Source organism: Hesperophylax consimilis, chromosome 3 (assembly GCF_061612785.1).
Source record: "Hesperophylax consimilis isolate HC1 chromosome 3, BYU_Hcon_1.0, whole genome shotgun sequence".
Classification (NCBI taxonomy): Eukaryota; Metazoa; Arthropoda; class Insecta; order Trichoptera; family Limnephilidae; genus Hesperophylax; species Hesperophylax consimilis.
In genome coordinates, this window is record NC_142838.1 from 31,644,093 (window position 1) to 31,660,129 (window position 16,037).

At 35.6% G+C, this 16,037-nt stretch overlaps 1 protein-coding gene across 2 annotated transcripts in view; it reads left to right on the plus strand.

Annotated features, from left to right (window-relative positions):
* Positions 1 to 16,037, plus strand: part of Snx17 (sorting nexin 17) — a 35,726-nt gene that overhangs the window by 10,384 nt on the left and 9,305 nt on the right. For both annotated transcript variants that reach the window (XM_089650316.1, XM_089650323.1), the window contains exons 2-5: positions 3,579 to 3,771; positions 6,971 to 7,328; positions 12,176 to 12,338; positions 14,028 to 14,234. In XM_089650316.1, the coding sequence (XP_089506442.1) occupies positions 3,579 to 3,771; positions 6,971 to 7,328; positions 12,176 to 12,338; positions 14,028 to 14,234 (921 nt within the window). The remainder of the gene's footprint in view (positions 1 to 3,578; positions 3,772 to 6,970; positions 7,329 to 12,175; positions 12,339 to 14,027; positions 14,235 to 16,037) is intronic.

Genomic DNA, 16,037 nt, shown 5'->3' on the forward strand with positions numbered 1-16,037 from the left:
TAAATGCTAAGGCCCGGTTCCCACTATGCCGGACCGGCAGATCTGCCGGAAACCGGACACCGGACAAGAGTGTTCACATTACACCGGAGCCGACAAGAATATCGGACAGTCAAGTACTCACCTCAGTTGAATTTGGACCTGTACGCACAATGGACGACGAAATTGTTGTGTTGTGGTGGTATCTTAATAGAAGGCAAAATAAAAGAAAACATTGGGTGCATCCTATTTTACGGGAAAGATTTTCACTTGGAACATTTGAAACATTAATATGTGAACTTAGAAGTGACGAATCAAAGTTCTTCAATTATTTTCGAATGACAGCAACCACTTTTGACAATTTACTGGGACGACTTTCAATAGGAGTACGAGATACAAGTTTCAGAGAATGTATTTGCCCAGAACAAAGATTAGCCATATGTCTAAGGTAAGATAATTTTATGCACTAGTTCTGAATGAATGAATGAATGTTTGCTATGTGTTTGTTTGATGAGTGTGAATATATATAATATGTGTGTGTAAGTGTATTTGATAATAATTATGATAATTAAAAATGCAAATAACTTATTTAAGTATTTATTTGTACTCAAACTCAAAGCTTTATAAAAATTCTTCAAACTTAAAACCCTTCAAAATCTAAGTATTCTTGGGAGTCTTGGGAATTTCTGGAATGATTACTAGATGCTGTTGGCGAAGCTGGAAACGGATTGGAGGACGAAGGTGAAGTTGATGGTATAGGTGTTGTTGCCTGTTGATACGTAGAGTATCCAGAGTGGTGTTGATATTGCGTAGGTGTTGCATGTTGATTGACGCTTGTGTAGTATTGTCCGGTCATCTGATTAGAATCACGCCAATTCCTACTTTTAATTTTTTGCAACATTGTCAGGACGCTAGCTTGAAATTCTAAAGTCTCTTCGATATTTAAAGTGTTCAAGATTGGTATAATGCCTTTGAAAAAAGACAGATGATGGTTTTCCTTTTCTGGCTTTATTCTGGAGTCCAAAAACTTTAACATCTTGTCATTTACCTCTTTATTATCAATTTTTCTTTTATTTTTAATTAAAGGTGAACGAAACTCTGATTCCATGCTTACTTCAGTCTCGGTTCTTGCTTTTTTTGAAACTGACTCATGAAGTGGTCGAGGTTCGGAGACTTTTTTTAAAAACATTAATTGCTCGTGATATAAATAATTTCGTGTCTGTTTGGCCGAAGATCCAGATTTAGACTCATCTTTTTGTTTCTTTACTGTCTTAAGCCACGAATCACGTATATTGTTCCATTTTGTTGAAACCAGTTTTCCTGAAATCATTAAAAAATATCATAATAGAATAGAATAGAATTTGTTTATTGGTAACGTATAAAGTAATAATGTAGTAACAAAAGATTATTTTTTTTTCAGATATTTAGCTTCAGGATGTTCATTCAAAGAAATACATTACTCATACAGAGTAGGCGTTTCGACAATAAGTAAAATAATAAAAGAAATGAGCCACGTCATTTGGGAAAATCTTAAGACAGATTTCCTTAAGCTGCCTGATACTGAGAGAGAATGGGAGGACATCGCTTCAGGATTCGAAAGAAAAGCCAACTTTCCTCACTGTGTTGGAGCAGTAGATGGCAAACATATTAGAATTTTGAAACCAGCCAAGAGTGGTTCTATGTTCTTTAATTACAAGGAATATTATTCTTTTGTATTAATGGAAGTTGTTGATTCAGAGTACTGATTTATTTTTATTAGTGTGGGCTCATATGGCAAGGAATGCGATTCTACTATATTAAAGGATAGTACATTTTGGCAAAAGATCAATGATGGTACTTTAAATGTACCAAAGCCTAGACCGCTTCATGAAAACTTGCACGAGAAATTACCGTTTATACTAGTTGGCGATGAAGGCTTTGCTTTAACACCTAATCTCCTACGTCCGTATGGAGGTACACATTTGAATACTGATAAAAAGATTTTTAACTATATATTTTTTATTTTTATTTTTATATTTACTCCACACAGGAGGCCCTGAAGAAAATAATTTCCCTCAGGGCCTATGTCATCTTTGGGGATGCTGTGTGGAGGGTCTTTTTGTGGAGAGGAAGGAGTGAACATGGGTCTTGAAGAGTCCCATGTTGTAGGAGGGAGGAAACACAGAGGCCGGCAGTTCGTTCCACAGCCGAGCTGTTGAACTTAAGAACGAATCGTAGAAGCGACCCGTTCTCATGTGACAGGTGTCAACTGTGTACAAATGTTGGGCGCGCGTTTGGCGTGTATCCCGACTACGCACCGGTGCCGAAGGGATCAATGACGCTAGTTCCTCAGAGCATCTTCCATTGTAATACCGATAGAACAAGGACAGCATCAAAAAATATCATAGCAGTCCGTTTGTTAAGATTGGGGAATCTATCAAACGGACCGCCCGTTTCTGCACAGAGTCAAGGGTTTTTTTCAGGTATTTTGGGGCTCCAGACCAGAGATGGCTGCCAAATTCGACAGTAGGGCGCACTTGCGCCCTACTGTCCTACTTGCTCGACTTAATCTATAACAACTATAGATTAAGTCGAGCAAGAAGGTATGTTGAGTGCGCTTTTGGTATTCTGGCAAATAAGTGGCGAATACTCCATCGAGCTATAGATCTGAACGTAGACACAGCAATTCAAGTAATTAAAGCTTGTACAGTCTTACATAATTTTGTTAGAGAAAAAGACGGTATAAATTTTGAAAATTACCAAAATATAGAACATAGACAAGAACAAGAAACGACACCTGTGAATCGAAATGGGTCGAGTCGAGGTGGCCCTAATGCCAACGCTATACGGACAGCATTTACTGATTATTTTGTTTCGGATATTGGTTCCGTTCAGTGGCAGGCAGCAGCTATAAAATAATATTTGTGAATACAACATTTTATCAATAAAGCATTAAAAAACTCACCGTATTGTTTTCTTTCTTTTTCTTCCAGTTCATCGAAGTCTGGGTTCAGTATTAAACATACTTCACGCCATGCTGCTAACTTTAAGTTTTTGTCTTTATAGACGTCTTCGGTCTTATCCCACAGAACAGGTCTCTCTTGGACAAGCGTAATTAAAGTTTCGGTTTGAATTTCCATGATACTCGTCTACTTTGGACAAAAATAGCACAACAAAGGGAGCACGAGCAGGGCGAACACGTCTACTTTCTTCAAAAAATGCGAGCATATGACGCGAGGGGAGCCCAGAGCGCGGGCGGGGCGAGCGGGGACAGCCGGATACCGGCACAAACTCGTTCACATTACTCAGGTCCGGTGGTTCTACCGGCACTTTCGCAGTGACAAAACGCTCGGTAAAAATGCCGGGCTCGGCAAAAATGCCGGACCCGGGATAATGTGAACAGCTACATATAAATTGTACAGCCACTAGCCCTTCCGGCAGTTTTACCGGCCTGGCAGATCTGCCGGTCCGGCATAGTGGGAACCAGGCCTTTAGAAGAATAAAATTCTTAAAACCTATTTTTACATTAACCCTATAGATTGTTTATGCCTGTTGTTATGATGAATCGGAATTGGTGCATCGTTACACAAAATGTTCACTATCTGATTTATTTATTTCTCCAGGGGTACAACATCCACATAAACGGCGCATTCCACTGCACGGTGCGCTACAAGCAGCTGCACAGCCTGCACGAGCAGCTTAAGCAGCAGTACCCGGCCCTGAAGTTGCCGCACTTCCCACCCAAGAAGATCTTGCCGCTGACCAATTCGCAGCTCGAAGAAAGGCGGGCATTACTCGAGAAATATGTTCAGCTGGGTATGATAAATATTTTATTGTAAACAAAGTTTTGGTAATTATTTGGGATCACTGGCCTCGCTTAACACAATTTTTTTTTTAAATCAAATTTTTTATATACCTTAATAACGATGATTTTTGGCAGTGAGGCATGGAACTGGCAGAGGAAGGTTGAAAGTAGACTGAATGCTGTAGGAATGAGATTCTTGAGGCGTATGTGTGGCAAAACCATGTATGATCGTATGAGAAATGTTAAGATTCGCAAAGAATGCAAGGCTGATTTAAGCATAATGAGTAAGATTAAGAAAGGAACGCTTAGATGGTATGGGCATGTAGAACGAATGGACAAAGATAGGAGCGTAATGAGAATATATGACGTGAAAGTGAATGGTAGAATATATCAGGGACATTTGAGAGAGACATGTCACGATCAAGTGAACCTAATACTTTAGTCCGGCCATGTCAAAGGTCAGAATAACAGAAGAGTATGTATGAATGTGAATGAAGGTAGGAGTGTGTGCCAAGACCGAGTTGTTTGGCGGTCCGTCCTCTCTGCCTACCCCTGTCGAAACGGCGTGATGGTTAGCTAGTTAGATTTGATTTGACATTTTGATTATTTACAAATCATGTGCGCTTCCCGACTCAAGAATATATCTGTTCTGAGCCAGGTAAAATATTTATAACATTTTAAATTTTACACCTTGCATTGTGTTTTCGACATTTCTTTGATTATTTTGACAATATATTTGTATCATTTATTATTGCATTTTGTAAAATGGCCGTCATATTGGTATTAAAAATTACCCGCCTCGGCAGACCTCATCTCTTTTTCTTGACGAATCAATATTATATGTGCATAAAAGAATCAATTTGTGGCTTTGAGAAAGAACAAGCAACGATTCACACACACAAATACTGCCCGTACTTGCATCACAACTGGATAATATGTGTAGCAGATTGAATGATTTAACTATCCTATTAACTCCGCTCCTTACAATCAAGTTACATAATCTTGTTGACTGATAATCTCCGATGAGCTCTTGTTGTGACTGTTGGCATGACAAGTGTGGGTATGTTTGTCATAATAATATACCAACAGTAAATTTCCTTACCAAATAGTCCAACACATTAAAATTAAGCATATTAACCACTCTAGTGATAGCTACCCAAATAAGAATTAAAATTAATGATAAATTAAAACAAAAAATTATAAAACCTAAAAATGTGGGATAAACCGTGAAATCTAGCTGGATTCATTGGCTTTAAACTGTAGTAAACAGTTTCATATGTTTCTATATTAATATTTGGAGGTATGATATTAATTAAATCTATCCTCTACACATTTTTGTGTAAGACGGCTCGTACGTAGAACGAGTTACCGGCATCCGTTTTCCTCCTTCATATAATCTGAGCCTTTTCAAGATCTGCATTAACAAATTCCTTGCTACAGCTCCTATCTTAACCCGTCTCACAACACTGCCCAACTGGGAGGCAACATAGCGCCCCTGCCTTTACACTGTACAGACAGGGGCGCTCTTGTGAGGTGTTGCATAATTTTTTTGAATCTAAAACTGAACACCCGGAAATCTCCATCGCTCGAGTTGTTAAATGTACACTATCTGGAATTGTAGGTACATTGTATAATGCGTTTTCCATTATACCGTGTACCTACAATTAATTAATGACGGCTTCCGTGGTCGAGGGGTCAGGCTCTCAACTAGCAATCTGAAGGTTGCGGATTTGAATCCCAGCGAGAACACGTAAATTTAATTTAATTTATTTGTGTTCTTTCACAAATTACTCATTTAAAATAATATATAGTATATTTGTGGCTCATTCCAGAGCGGAAGATACTCTGAGTATCACCCTGGTGTAAGACCACCATTCAGAATTGAAACGTTGCTTGAAATAGATTTGGCCGTGTTTGGTGACCAGATCTGAATAGCCAGGTACTTCCCAACCTTCCTCTCTCCCATCTCGTTCCCCTCTCCACTACATTCAACCTCACAACATTCCCAATTGGGGTTGCCATAGTCTCACTGGCTCCAGACGGTTGGGAGCAGTTTGGACTCTTGTTGGGAGTCTTTACGTATAGATTAAAATTTAACATTTTAAAAGATTTGGGATTCGTTACATTCCATTATTATGTAGTTGTTTTAAAACAACGAAAACATGTGTCCTCTTTTGAAATTGCCAATACAATAGAATTCACAAACATTGCCTATGTTTATATGCATTTGTGTAGTTATGTCTGAAAACCAGACTGTTATTGTTTACGCCATTGCTATGAAGCAGCTGTAGAAATTTTAAACATAAATAAACAGTCACAGAATTCACAGATAAAAAAAACTCTCATGGTTACTAAATCACATTATTTAAAAAAAATATATATATTTAAATTTAATTATGTTTAAATAAAAACTAAAAAAACTTGTTTTATTATACAAAGGTATTATAAAAGTTATTGTCACTTCACTATTTTCATTTATTATAAAAATATACAAATATTTTTGTCCATTGGTTTTGAAACATGTCAATTAATTTAAAAATAATGTTGTATGCAAAGTTTTTACTTTCCTTAAAATTAAAATATTTATTTGAAAATTTGCAAACCTTGACAGAATATTTTTCAAGTGCTAAATGTTTCATAGAATTATTTACAAAATTTCAGTAGCGTTATGGTAGTTTTTTTGGTCTAAAATTCTTTTTTTTTATTAATATTCAGGAAATCAATGCAACGCATTGCCAAACTGAAATTTCCTTAAAATCTTCATACAAAAACACAATTTTCTAAAAGAAATAAAAAAATCATTTTAGATTATACAACATCAATAATGTCGTATTTTTCAAACATTGTACTCTATCACACTCAAAAGTCACGAGCCACCACTGGCTGCTTGTCTGCAGGTTATGTTTTGTAGACCATTTAAAGTGTTGTACATTTAAAGTGTCTGTCTTGAGATTTTTGAGCTACTGCTCCACTGTTGCCCTTCTCCTTTTTGAGCCATCGTTTCAGATAGCCTTGCTGTGTCCATCTTCAAGGCACAAGGCTGTCCGAAACCTTTGCTGAAGAAGATTGAGGAAGCGTAATATGGCTCAGTACCCCAAAACTCATATATTGCCAATGAGAATCTTAAATGGATTAAAACTAAACTTTTATGTAATCTGTTACTATTTTTCTTTCCATTACTTGTTTTAATCTAATCGTTTATCTTTATAGTGGGCCAAAACACGGTGCTCTCAAATTCCGATTTGATCATCGGCTTCCTCCTGTCGGCACAGCAAGAGACCCACTGCGAGGTCCGCCGAGAGGTGCCCCTGGATGTATTCCTGATGAACGGCTGCCGGGTGCCCCTCAATGTGCTGTCCACGGAGAGGTCGGACCAGGTGCTGGAGAAGACCTGTCAGCAGCTGCACCTGCCCGGGGACCTCGTCAAGTACTTCTCCCTGTTCCTGCTGCAGGTGGAGGGCGTGGTAGAAGACGAGATAGTTGTAATAAAGAAACTGGAAGACTTTGAATCACCCTACATATCACAGAAGGCCCTCAGGCCACATCACAAAATAGTTTTAAGAAAGGGGTATGTTTGAAAATCTATATTTAATTTCCCATTTCTTTTACTCTATCCTGTTGTAATTCATTTGCAACTGGTGAATGCTAGTGTACTATTTTTCTCCTTTCTTTCCTTATCGATGTTGGCAAAGGTTAAAGGGCATAAACAACACTTTAACCAATTTTTTGGCTTATAATAAATTCTAAGGGTGACTCAAATCTGTGGAAACAATATTCCAATTCTCTCCCAATCCCGATCAATTCCCTCACAATAATCTTAACATTGTGTATTTGATTGAAAATAAGCCAGACAAATCATTTAATACTGGTGACAACTGCATACCTAATACTTTCCAATTTTTGTTTTTTTTTTACTTTTTACATTTGTTACACTTTATTATAATTCCCTACTTGCTACGCTAGCTCTCAAGAATAAAAATCAGGGTGAAATGCCTAAAACCAAAAAAAAAAAAAAGAATAAAAATTATAATCAAACATGCAAATGGCGATGGATAATATTTATGGAAGATAATAAAAGAAAAAAACAATTTTCCTTTTTTTTAAACACTGAGTTTCCAATAGGAGGTCTAACATAATATTATATTGATAATTTTGGTAAATATTCTTCCGATACCACAACTAAATGCAAAGCATTACAAATTAGACCTTTCACAATGAGTAATAAATTTTTATTTTTTTTATAATTTAACCACTCGGAACATTAGAACGTCAAAAGACGTAAATATGATAATAGCGGTCAAGACATTAGTACGTCTTTTCACGTAAACGCGCGAGATTTTACAAAAATCGATTTATTTCCATCACTAGTATACGGATTGCCATGATTTAAAAAACAGAGTATCGATAATGAATAACGCTACGCGTCTGCATTCAAGAATATCTATGGAATGTAGAGGTGCATTATCTAAGTCGATTGGATTTGTCATCTTGTTCGTTCATAATTTATTGCGTTTCTAAATAATTTATTAAAAATATTTTAGTTTGGACGGTTAATATTTCGAGGTGACTAATAGTTTTTAATTATATTTCTTCAATATATAAAGTGTTATTTCTTTATGATACTCAGAAAAAAGTACATTTTTCACAGCTTTGAAATAATGGTCAGCAATTTTTACATATTTTTGACGTTTTCAGAAAATGTATATTTAGAAACGCAAATATTTACGTATAACAAAACAATACGATAGTGAATTTCATAATCTTTCCAAAACATTTTTTAGAATGAGGCTACGTTTCCCAAAACGTGAGTTATGAAGCTTTTAACAAAACTCGTGAATAACACAAAAATTTTCGCGTTTTGACAGTTCGCAAAGGAACACAAAGTAAATAAAAGTCCTTTTCTGAGAGGTTAAACTTTTGTACTAATGAGCCTTAGTCGTAAGTCACTAGAAATAAGTCTTATATGTAAGTCACTTGTTATTGTGAATCCTAGCGTAAGCCAGCTTTATTTATTATTAAGTAAATATATTTATAAAGCACCCTTGAGGTGATTTTTTCTCACGAAAACAGCGCTATATAAATTATACAATATTATTATTATTATAACATAATAATTACGGTTTTACAATGGGTTATTTTGAATCTTATGATTTATAATAAAATTTGCTTTGGGTGGAAGAGGAGTGTACATTTGGAAAAAAAAGAGAAATTTAACAATATATTATGGTACATGCATAATTTTTTGAAATACAGTCATACTTGGTTATAACGAGCACGGGGAGGACTGACTGAATTTGCTCCTTATAGCCGTTTATCGTAATATCCAAAATAGGTTTTTTTAAAGTCGTATATACCTACCTACCTTCTTCTACTATCAATATATTTGCAAAGGTACATTAAATTTTCAAAATACGAGTATGTATTACTTATTAAAAAATAATTAGATAAATACACTTTTATTACTGAAATTTATTATCAATGATTGTTTTAAAGATTTCGCTTTCATGCTTCTCAATTTTCTCTTCAAAACAATCAACGCATTATAACTAGCATCACCTGGTTCAAGGCTTCCAAGAAAAATATCAATACGTCTTTTGAAAAAGTTGTGCTATCATAAATTTATCCCGTGAAGGGATGTAGGTACTTGTAACTAGGTACCTCCGCAAACATATTTATTGGTTTTAAAACAAAATTGAAGATGAGTTGTAATATAAAAGAAGACGTAAAAAGGGAAAGCTCAAATTTCTCACGACTTTTGCAGATTTTATGATAATTTTACATTCTGCCCGATGGATAGCAATGGTTCACATAACTGACAATCTTACACAGGTAGTGCCATAAAAATATGAATCCATCCCTAACGGGATAGGAAATTCTTGAATAATTCCCAAATTCCCAACTATTTTTTCAGACCCAATAACCAAAGATATTAGAAGAACGAGATGTGCTATGAGCAGTTCATACTGTGTGGAATTGTTTTGCCGAGTGTCGCCGGTTTTGTTCACCAATACTACTGCACACCTTCGCTTACGCTAAGGTATCCGCACTAATACATAGAACAGATTTCTGTGCGTACACGTCCCGATACCGTTCAAAGTACCCTAATTAGGTAGTACTCTGCCTACGGTCCGGCGGCCAACATAGCATATATCGTTCTTCTAATATCTTTGCCAATAACTCATTCATGTATTCAGAAATTGTCTTTACAAAATTATTTGCTCGGTATGTCAGTGAATTGACCTCGTTATAACAGTTAACAATTATATGAAGATAAAGCTGAACTAAAATATCATTTTGTAATTGCTCATTATATCCGTGAACTCGCTTTATAACCATGTTCGACTGTAGTATACATTCGTGTTGGAATTAAGGATTTAAAAATATATATATAATCTGGTTACATCTTAATCATGATTATGATATTAAAATACATTCAAATTTGTTTATTTATAATAAGGACAATGATTTTCAGGTGAAAATAAGGAAAGCATTTATTTTGTTAACGATTTCTTTAAAATATTTGAGTTCAATTTTTCCCACTTTATGTCCGGGTTAGATCTTCCCTACAGGAAAAACTAAACCCTTCCACACACTTTTCCACAAATGATCATCTACTCAATCCACATTATGCAAGTGCATCATATAAGCTTAATAAATACAAAATAATACAAAAACAACACGTCAAATCACCAGAGTTCAAATATGAAAATAATCCACCGACTCTAGATATTTTCATATCGGAGGGTTCGGCTCGGTAGAACTTCTAATTGGACCTATAAATCGTACTGATCCCCCAATATAAATATTTTAAAAATCGTTCGTAATCCTACATGTATTTAAAATGACTGATTTTTGCATTAATGATACTAATTTCATTATCTTATTCCGACCATTCAACCAATAAAACAGTTCCTTTCATGAGACTTTCCCATATGTTACTATCCCACCATGCGATTTTAATACAATGGTGTATTTGTAGTGAGTTTAATGATCACATGTGATTCAGCCGCTTATCATCCATTCATATATAATTAACCCGTGGAAAGAAGGTTGTGGAATATCAAATGTGACCATGTAATAAATAACTATCAAGCCACTTGAGAAGCGTTTCTTTGTTTCACTTCGTTACTCGGCAAATGCTTAGAAAGTCCAAAAATAAGCCACCCATTCCGTTCTCAAACTGTTTACGTAAAAACAAATTATTGATTGGTTTTATTATAATCAAACTCTCAGTCAAGCAAAGGAGCTCAACACTACGCACTAGCAACCAAATCCACATGAAATTATTGGAATCTAGAATTCAATTGAATATTTAAGCTACATTTTTCTGTCGATTTCTAGGTTCTAAGTTCTAATTGGTTTTCGCTGAATACCTTATAATGAACTTCGAAATATTAATAATAAATTAAAAATTTGTTGCATTTTTGGCTATTTATATGTAGCTTTAATCTGCTGAATCAGCCAAGAATTTGGCAATACTTTTACTAGCATGGAAGGCCCTTAAGAGGAAGCTACAAGCCAAAAATGTGTATATTCTTGGTATATTTTTTAGATTTTCACGGCCAAAAGCATTTTTGTTGTTTGTTTTTGGGGTGTTATGCCGTGTTGCGCTAACTCCTTCTTTAGCCGACGTTTCGGACAGCGTTGCAGTGTCCATCATCAGGGCAGATCCGGTAGATCCGAAGAAGGAGTTAGCGCAACACGGCATAACACCCCAAAAACAAACAACAAAAATTCTTGGTATACCTTATATTGTAAGTAATAGGCATTAATATCGCTTGACAAACGGACTCTAGAAACGTTCGATTTCAAGGACAAAACTGGTTTTTATTTATTTTGTAAATAATTTTATTAGAAAGTTAAAAAGTTAATCAAGTGAAACTGTCACAGATAATCTTAGCTATATTACTGTATTTTTAAAGTTGTTTCCTTTACGCGTTCATACATTTCTATTGAAAAAATATTTTTTGTAGTAGTTTAAATTTATATATTTTATTAAGTAATTTATTTGTATTCTACTCAAGCGAAATGATAGAAAAACCTTCAATTTATTTAAAGCATATTTTTTGGTATTCATAATGTACACCGTTCGATTAATCAAAATAGTGATTTAGCATTAAGCTTTGCCTTAACTCCTGGTGTGCCGCTGCAAAATTTTCACCGTGCGCCATCTGATTCTATTTTCGTCATAACTTACTTGTTTTTTTGCAAAATTATGTTTTTATAAATTCTACCATCTTATCAAATAATATGTTAATATATTTATAATCTTCCTCTGTAGTTTCCCTAGAATAGCTAGTTATATCCATATGGATACAAGGCGGATCTCGCCAGACCAAAGGGAATCAAAGATTATAATAATTGACTGTAGAATTGTTTAACTGATGTTTGGTCTAATACAGTAAAATATTTCAGGTATTGGGATCCGTCCTACGATATGGAGCTATTGCCGGACCGGGTGGCCCTGGAGCTGCTCTACCACCAAACAGTGGCCGAGGTACACGCAGGCTGGATCAGCGCCCCGCCCACCATACAGGACCGCCTCAGGAGATATGAGGAAAACAGTCAGAAACGAGAGGTTTGCTCATACATATTCTGATTCCCTAACTCTCTCTTAACACACTTAGGCCGGGAAAGGTAGTTCTACCTGTTTGGTCGATTGATGCTTTACGCCGGGAAGGGTAGTTCTACCTTTTGCGTTGGCCTCATTTCAATGGCAGAAAAGACGAAATGTTATATTTATCTTCGTACCTTTCGTTTACATTGGTATTTCAACAAAAGGATAGTATATTATTTAGAAAACACATTTTGTTATTGTAATAATTCAATTCCTGGAATGAGGGTTTTTATGACCGTGAAACAACCCGATTAGAATCTCTATCTCTGTTCCCCACCACTCAACTCCTATGTGCAAGCGAGCGAGAGATGTCGGGCGTATTTAAAGAAAGCAGGTATGGGCAAATACCGATATGCAGACCGTAATAAACATATATCAAGGTTAATTGAGTTGCATATTAAATAATATTCGATTTTCATTTAGTACTTTATAGCTTGGGTATGCCGAGTTACTACGTAGAAATTTTTATTATTTTCGAAGATATAGCGATTTAAAACAAAATAAAGAAATTCGCGCAGAAATCTAAAAAATGTTAATGAAATTTTGATCTCTGGTGACATTTTGTAATTTTGTTTTTGTTTTCTAAAACGAACAACAAAAAATATTTCTCATGTTGTCACTGGTCATTCAACCGAATAATTGCTCAACCCCTCACCCCTACCCTAACTGTCCAATACCTACTGATTTTTTAATGTTTAAGTTGAAAATACCTCAAAAATATTGTCAGAATTTTAAAGAAATCACTGGTTAATTTAAGTCAAGTACGTCCCTTAAAACCCTGTAGAATATGTCCATTTGCAGTATTAACGTCTGAAAGAGTCTTTCATCTGTTTCAAAAACAGTATTTCATTTTGAGATCTGTTTAAAAACAGCGAATCTATCAGTAAATTAATGTCAACCGGGAATATTTCTAAATAAATCATGAATCTGATAGATATTTAATGTAACTTGATGACAAATTCTCCGAATACCCCAGGAATTAAGATTTATCAATCTCAATAACAACATCACCACACCCAGACTAGACAACTCTCAAATATACATTCAGGCTTTTCTCTTAACATATTTCAATGCCTTTTTCAATATTCTTTCTGTCAAAATTTGATAGAAAGTTCATTTTTCTTAGCCCTTTTCTGGTATGCACAATAAATAATACAATTCCATTACAAAACAGAACTTATGAGAAAAGTGAAGGATGAAACAAACGAAAACTAATTTTATTTAAACTATTATTTTACCATGTTCTGTTTTATCCAATTACCAAATTAAATAGCTAATAAATTTCTATTTAATCTTTGAAGACAATATTAACGACTATCAACTGAAAAATGTGAAACAGAAAAGATTCGGCCACATCTAGGATTTTTTTTGTTTTCATTTTACGTTATGAGAGTTGTTAATATTGTCTTCAATGATTAAATATTACAATTTGACATTTTACTCATTAAGTTATTAAAAAATTAATAAAAATACATTTCTGTTTTGTTTCCATCAATGCCTGGAAAACATTTTTAGAAGAGAGAGCCTCTCCTTCGCTTTCCCCATTTACGTTTTGCACTTGCTTATTTCCTATAATTTATCTTTTACTTCTGTTCGTTAGTAATATTAATCAACTTAATACAACGTTTAAGTAAATATATCTGGTTTCAGTACTTGGAGTTGGCCCGGGGGCAGCGCCACTATGGCTGCGTGATGGGGGGTCCCTGCCGAGCTGAGTGGGGGGGACCGGGAGGAACCGGGGGGGTGGCGCAAGTCATCCTGGGCTCCTCGGGGCTCAAACTGCTCACGGCTGATAGGAGGGAGGCTTGCTTCAAGGTGACGCGCATGCGCTGTTGGAGGATCACAACTCTCAGAGGGGTAAAAGTTATTTATTTATTTTTCACTCTTTTATACACCCATGGGACCTACGTATTGTTGCAATTTTTTACACTAGGGTTAGTAAAAAATAGTGCATGAAAAAGCTGTGGCAAAATGAAGAATTCCAGAGCCACTCATTATTAAAGGCAAAACAATTAAATTATCATTATTTAATGGATTAAATTCGTTTTAATCACAGTGTGGTTTCTGTAACCGCAAAATTCAAACCACGAGAGGTCTGGTCTGAACATATTCTCAATAAACTATTATTTTTTACTGAAATTCGTTATCACTGCGGAGAATACCGAAATAAACCTTTTTGTGCATAAAAATAGGTGGAGGTTGTGTCATATCAATTGTTTTTTTTTAATGAAATATAATAAAATAATTTTACCTACCTACCCCTTCTGGGTTTCGGCGTAGCGAACCCGCGACCATTCCTCTGAATTTAAAGTGCTGATGAGCCAAAATAACTCCCACTCTTCTCGCATCCGCTTTCGGAGTCTGTGACTCTTTTACAACGGTTCTTGGGTTCCCGAACTCCAGAACGGTTGCTGGTGGGTAGTTCTAGGAACCCCGATACTGTTAACCCCGCTGTGTCCCGCGGAGTCTTCTCTCTCTGGGACTACCTCGACTTCTACGTGACTGCCCATTAGGGCGTCCATCAGAGCAGATACCTGTTGCATCAGGCGTTTAACTCGCGGGTCCAGGTATGCGTAACCCTTTTGACTAGCCGAGGAATCAGAAACCGAATCCTCGCGTCGGCGTAATTAAATGTAATATTAAAATAATGAAATAAAAGATTAAAAAAAGGTTAGGGAATAAACTATAATTTTTTCACTTAAAGTTGGTTTCTTGCACAGCGCAAACACGAAACAAACTTTCGGCGCAAAAAAACAGCGTCATATGAACAAAAACATAACGTAACCTGAAATGCGAGTCACTACAGTGTTGCCAGTAGAGAGAGAAAGTGTGGCAAGTCGAAAAAAAGAGCAAATATAGGGAACAAACACGCGCAAAACGTAAATGAAAAGGGCGAAAGAGCAAGCTCTCTCTCACAATGGATTCCAGGTTCATAGGCTCATTCTCTCTCATAATAAGGAACACAAAATATCAATTATCAAAGAATTACATAAAAAAATATTTAAAAAGATGTAACAGTATTTTCCACAGTAGTATTGTAATAACCGATGGTCAACTAATGTGATACAACTACAACATATAAAAGTTGAGTTTTATTGAAAAGGCTAAAATAATCTTATTTCATACTAGCTGTACCCCGCCACGCGTTGCTGTGTTTCTCAGTCTGTCTGTACGGATAGAAAAACAATTGCGCGTGTTGCTTTTACGTCCAACAGATGGCCCTATTTAAAAAAACATATAAAACACTCGCGTATTCGAATGCAAAGTTGTGTCAAAATTTCAAAGCAATCGGTGGAGAACTTTCAGAGATTTAAGATTTTGAACAAACAAACATTTACATTTTTATTTATATAGATAGATACTCTTCTTTGCCCTTTCTGTGCTAAAAATACTTCACTCGACTTGCAAGCTGCAGCTCACCGGCGGAAATATTAGAATAAATAAAAAATAATAAAAAACATTTTTCCTAGAAAACACTTCCTTGCAAATAGAGTAGTGGATGCTTGGAACAAACTCCCACAACATGTCATCGATGCAACAAATATATATCAATTCAAAGCTCTATTGGATTCACATTTGGAGAGAAAAGACTTAGTTCAAACTTAAAACAACCCAATTACTGTCAAACTTGTTGTGAAATCAGATATGAGCGCATCAGCA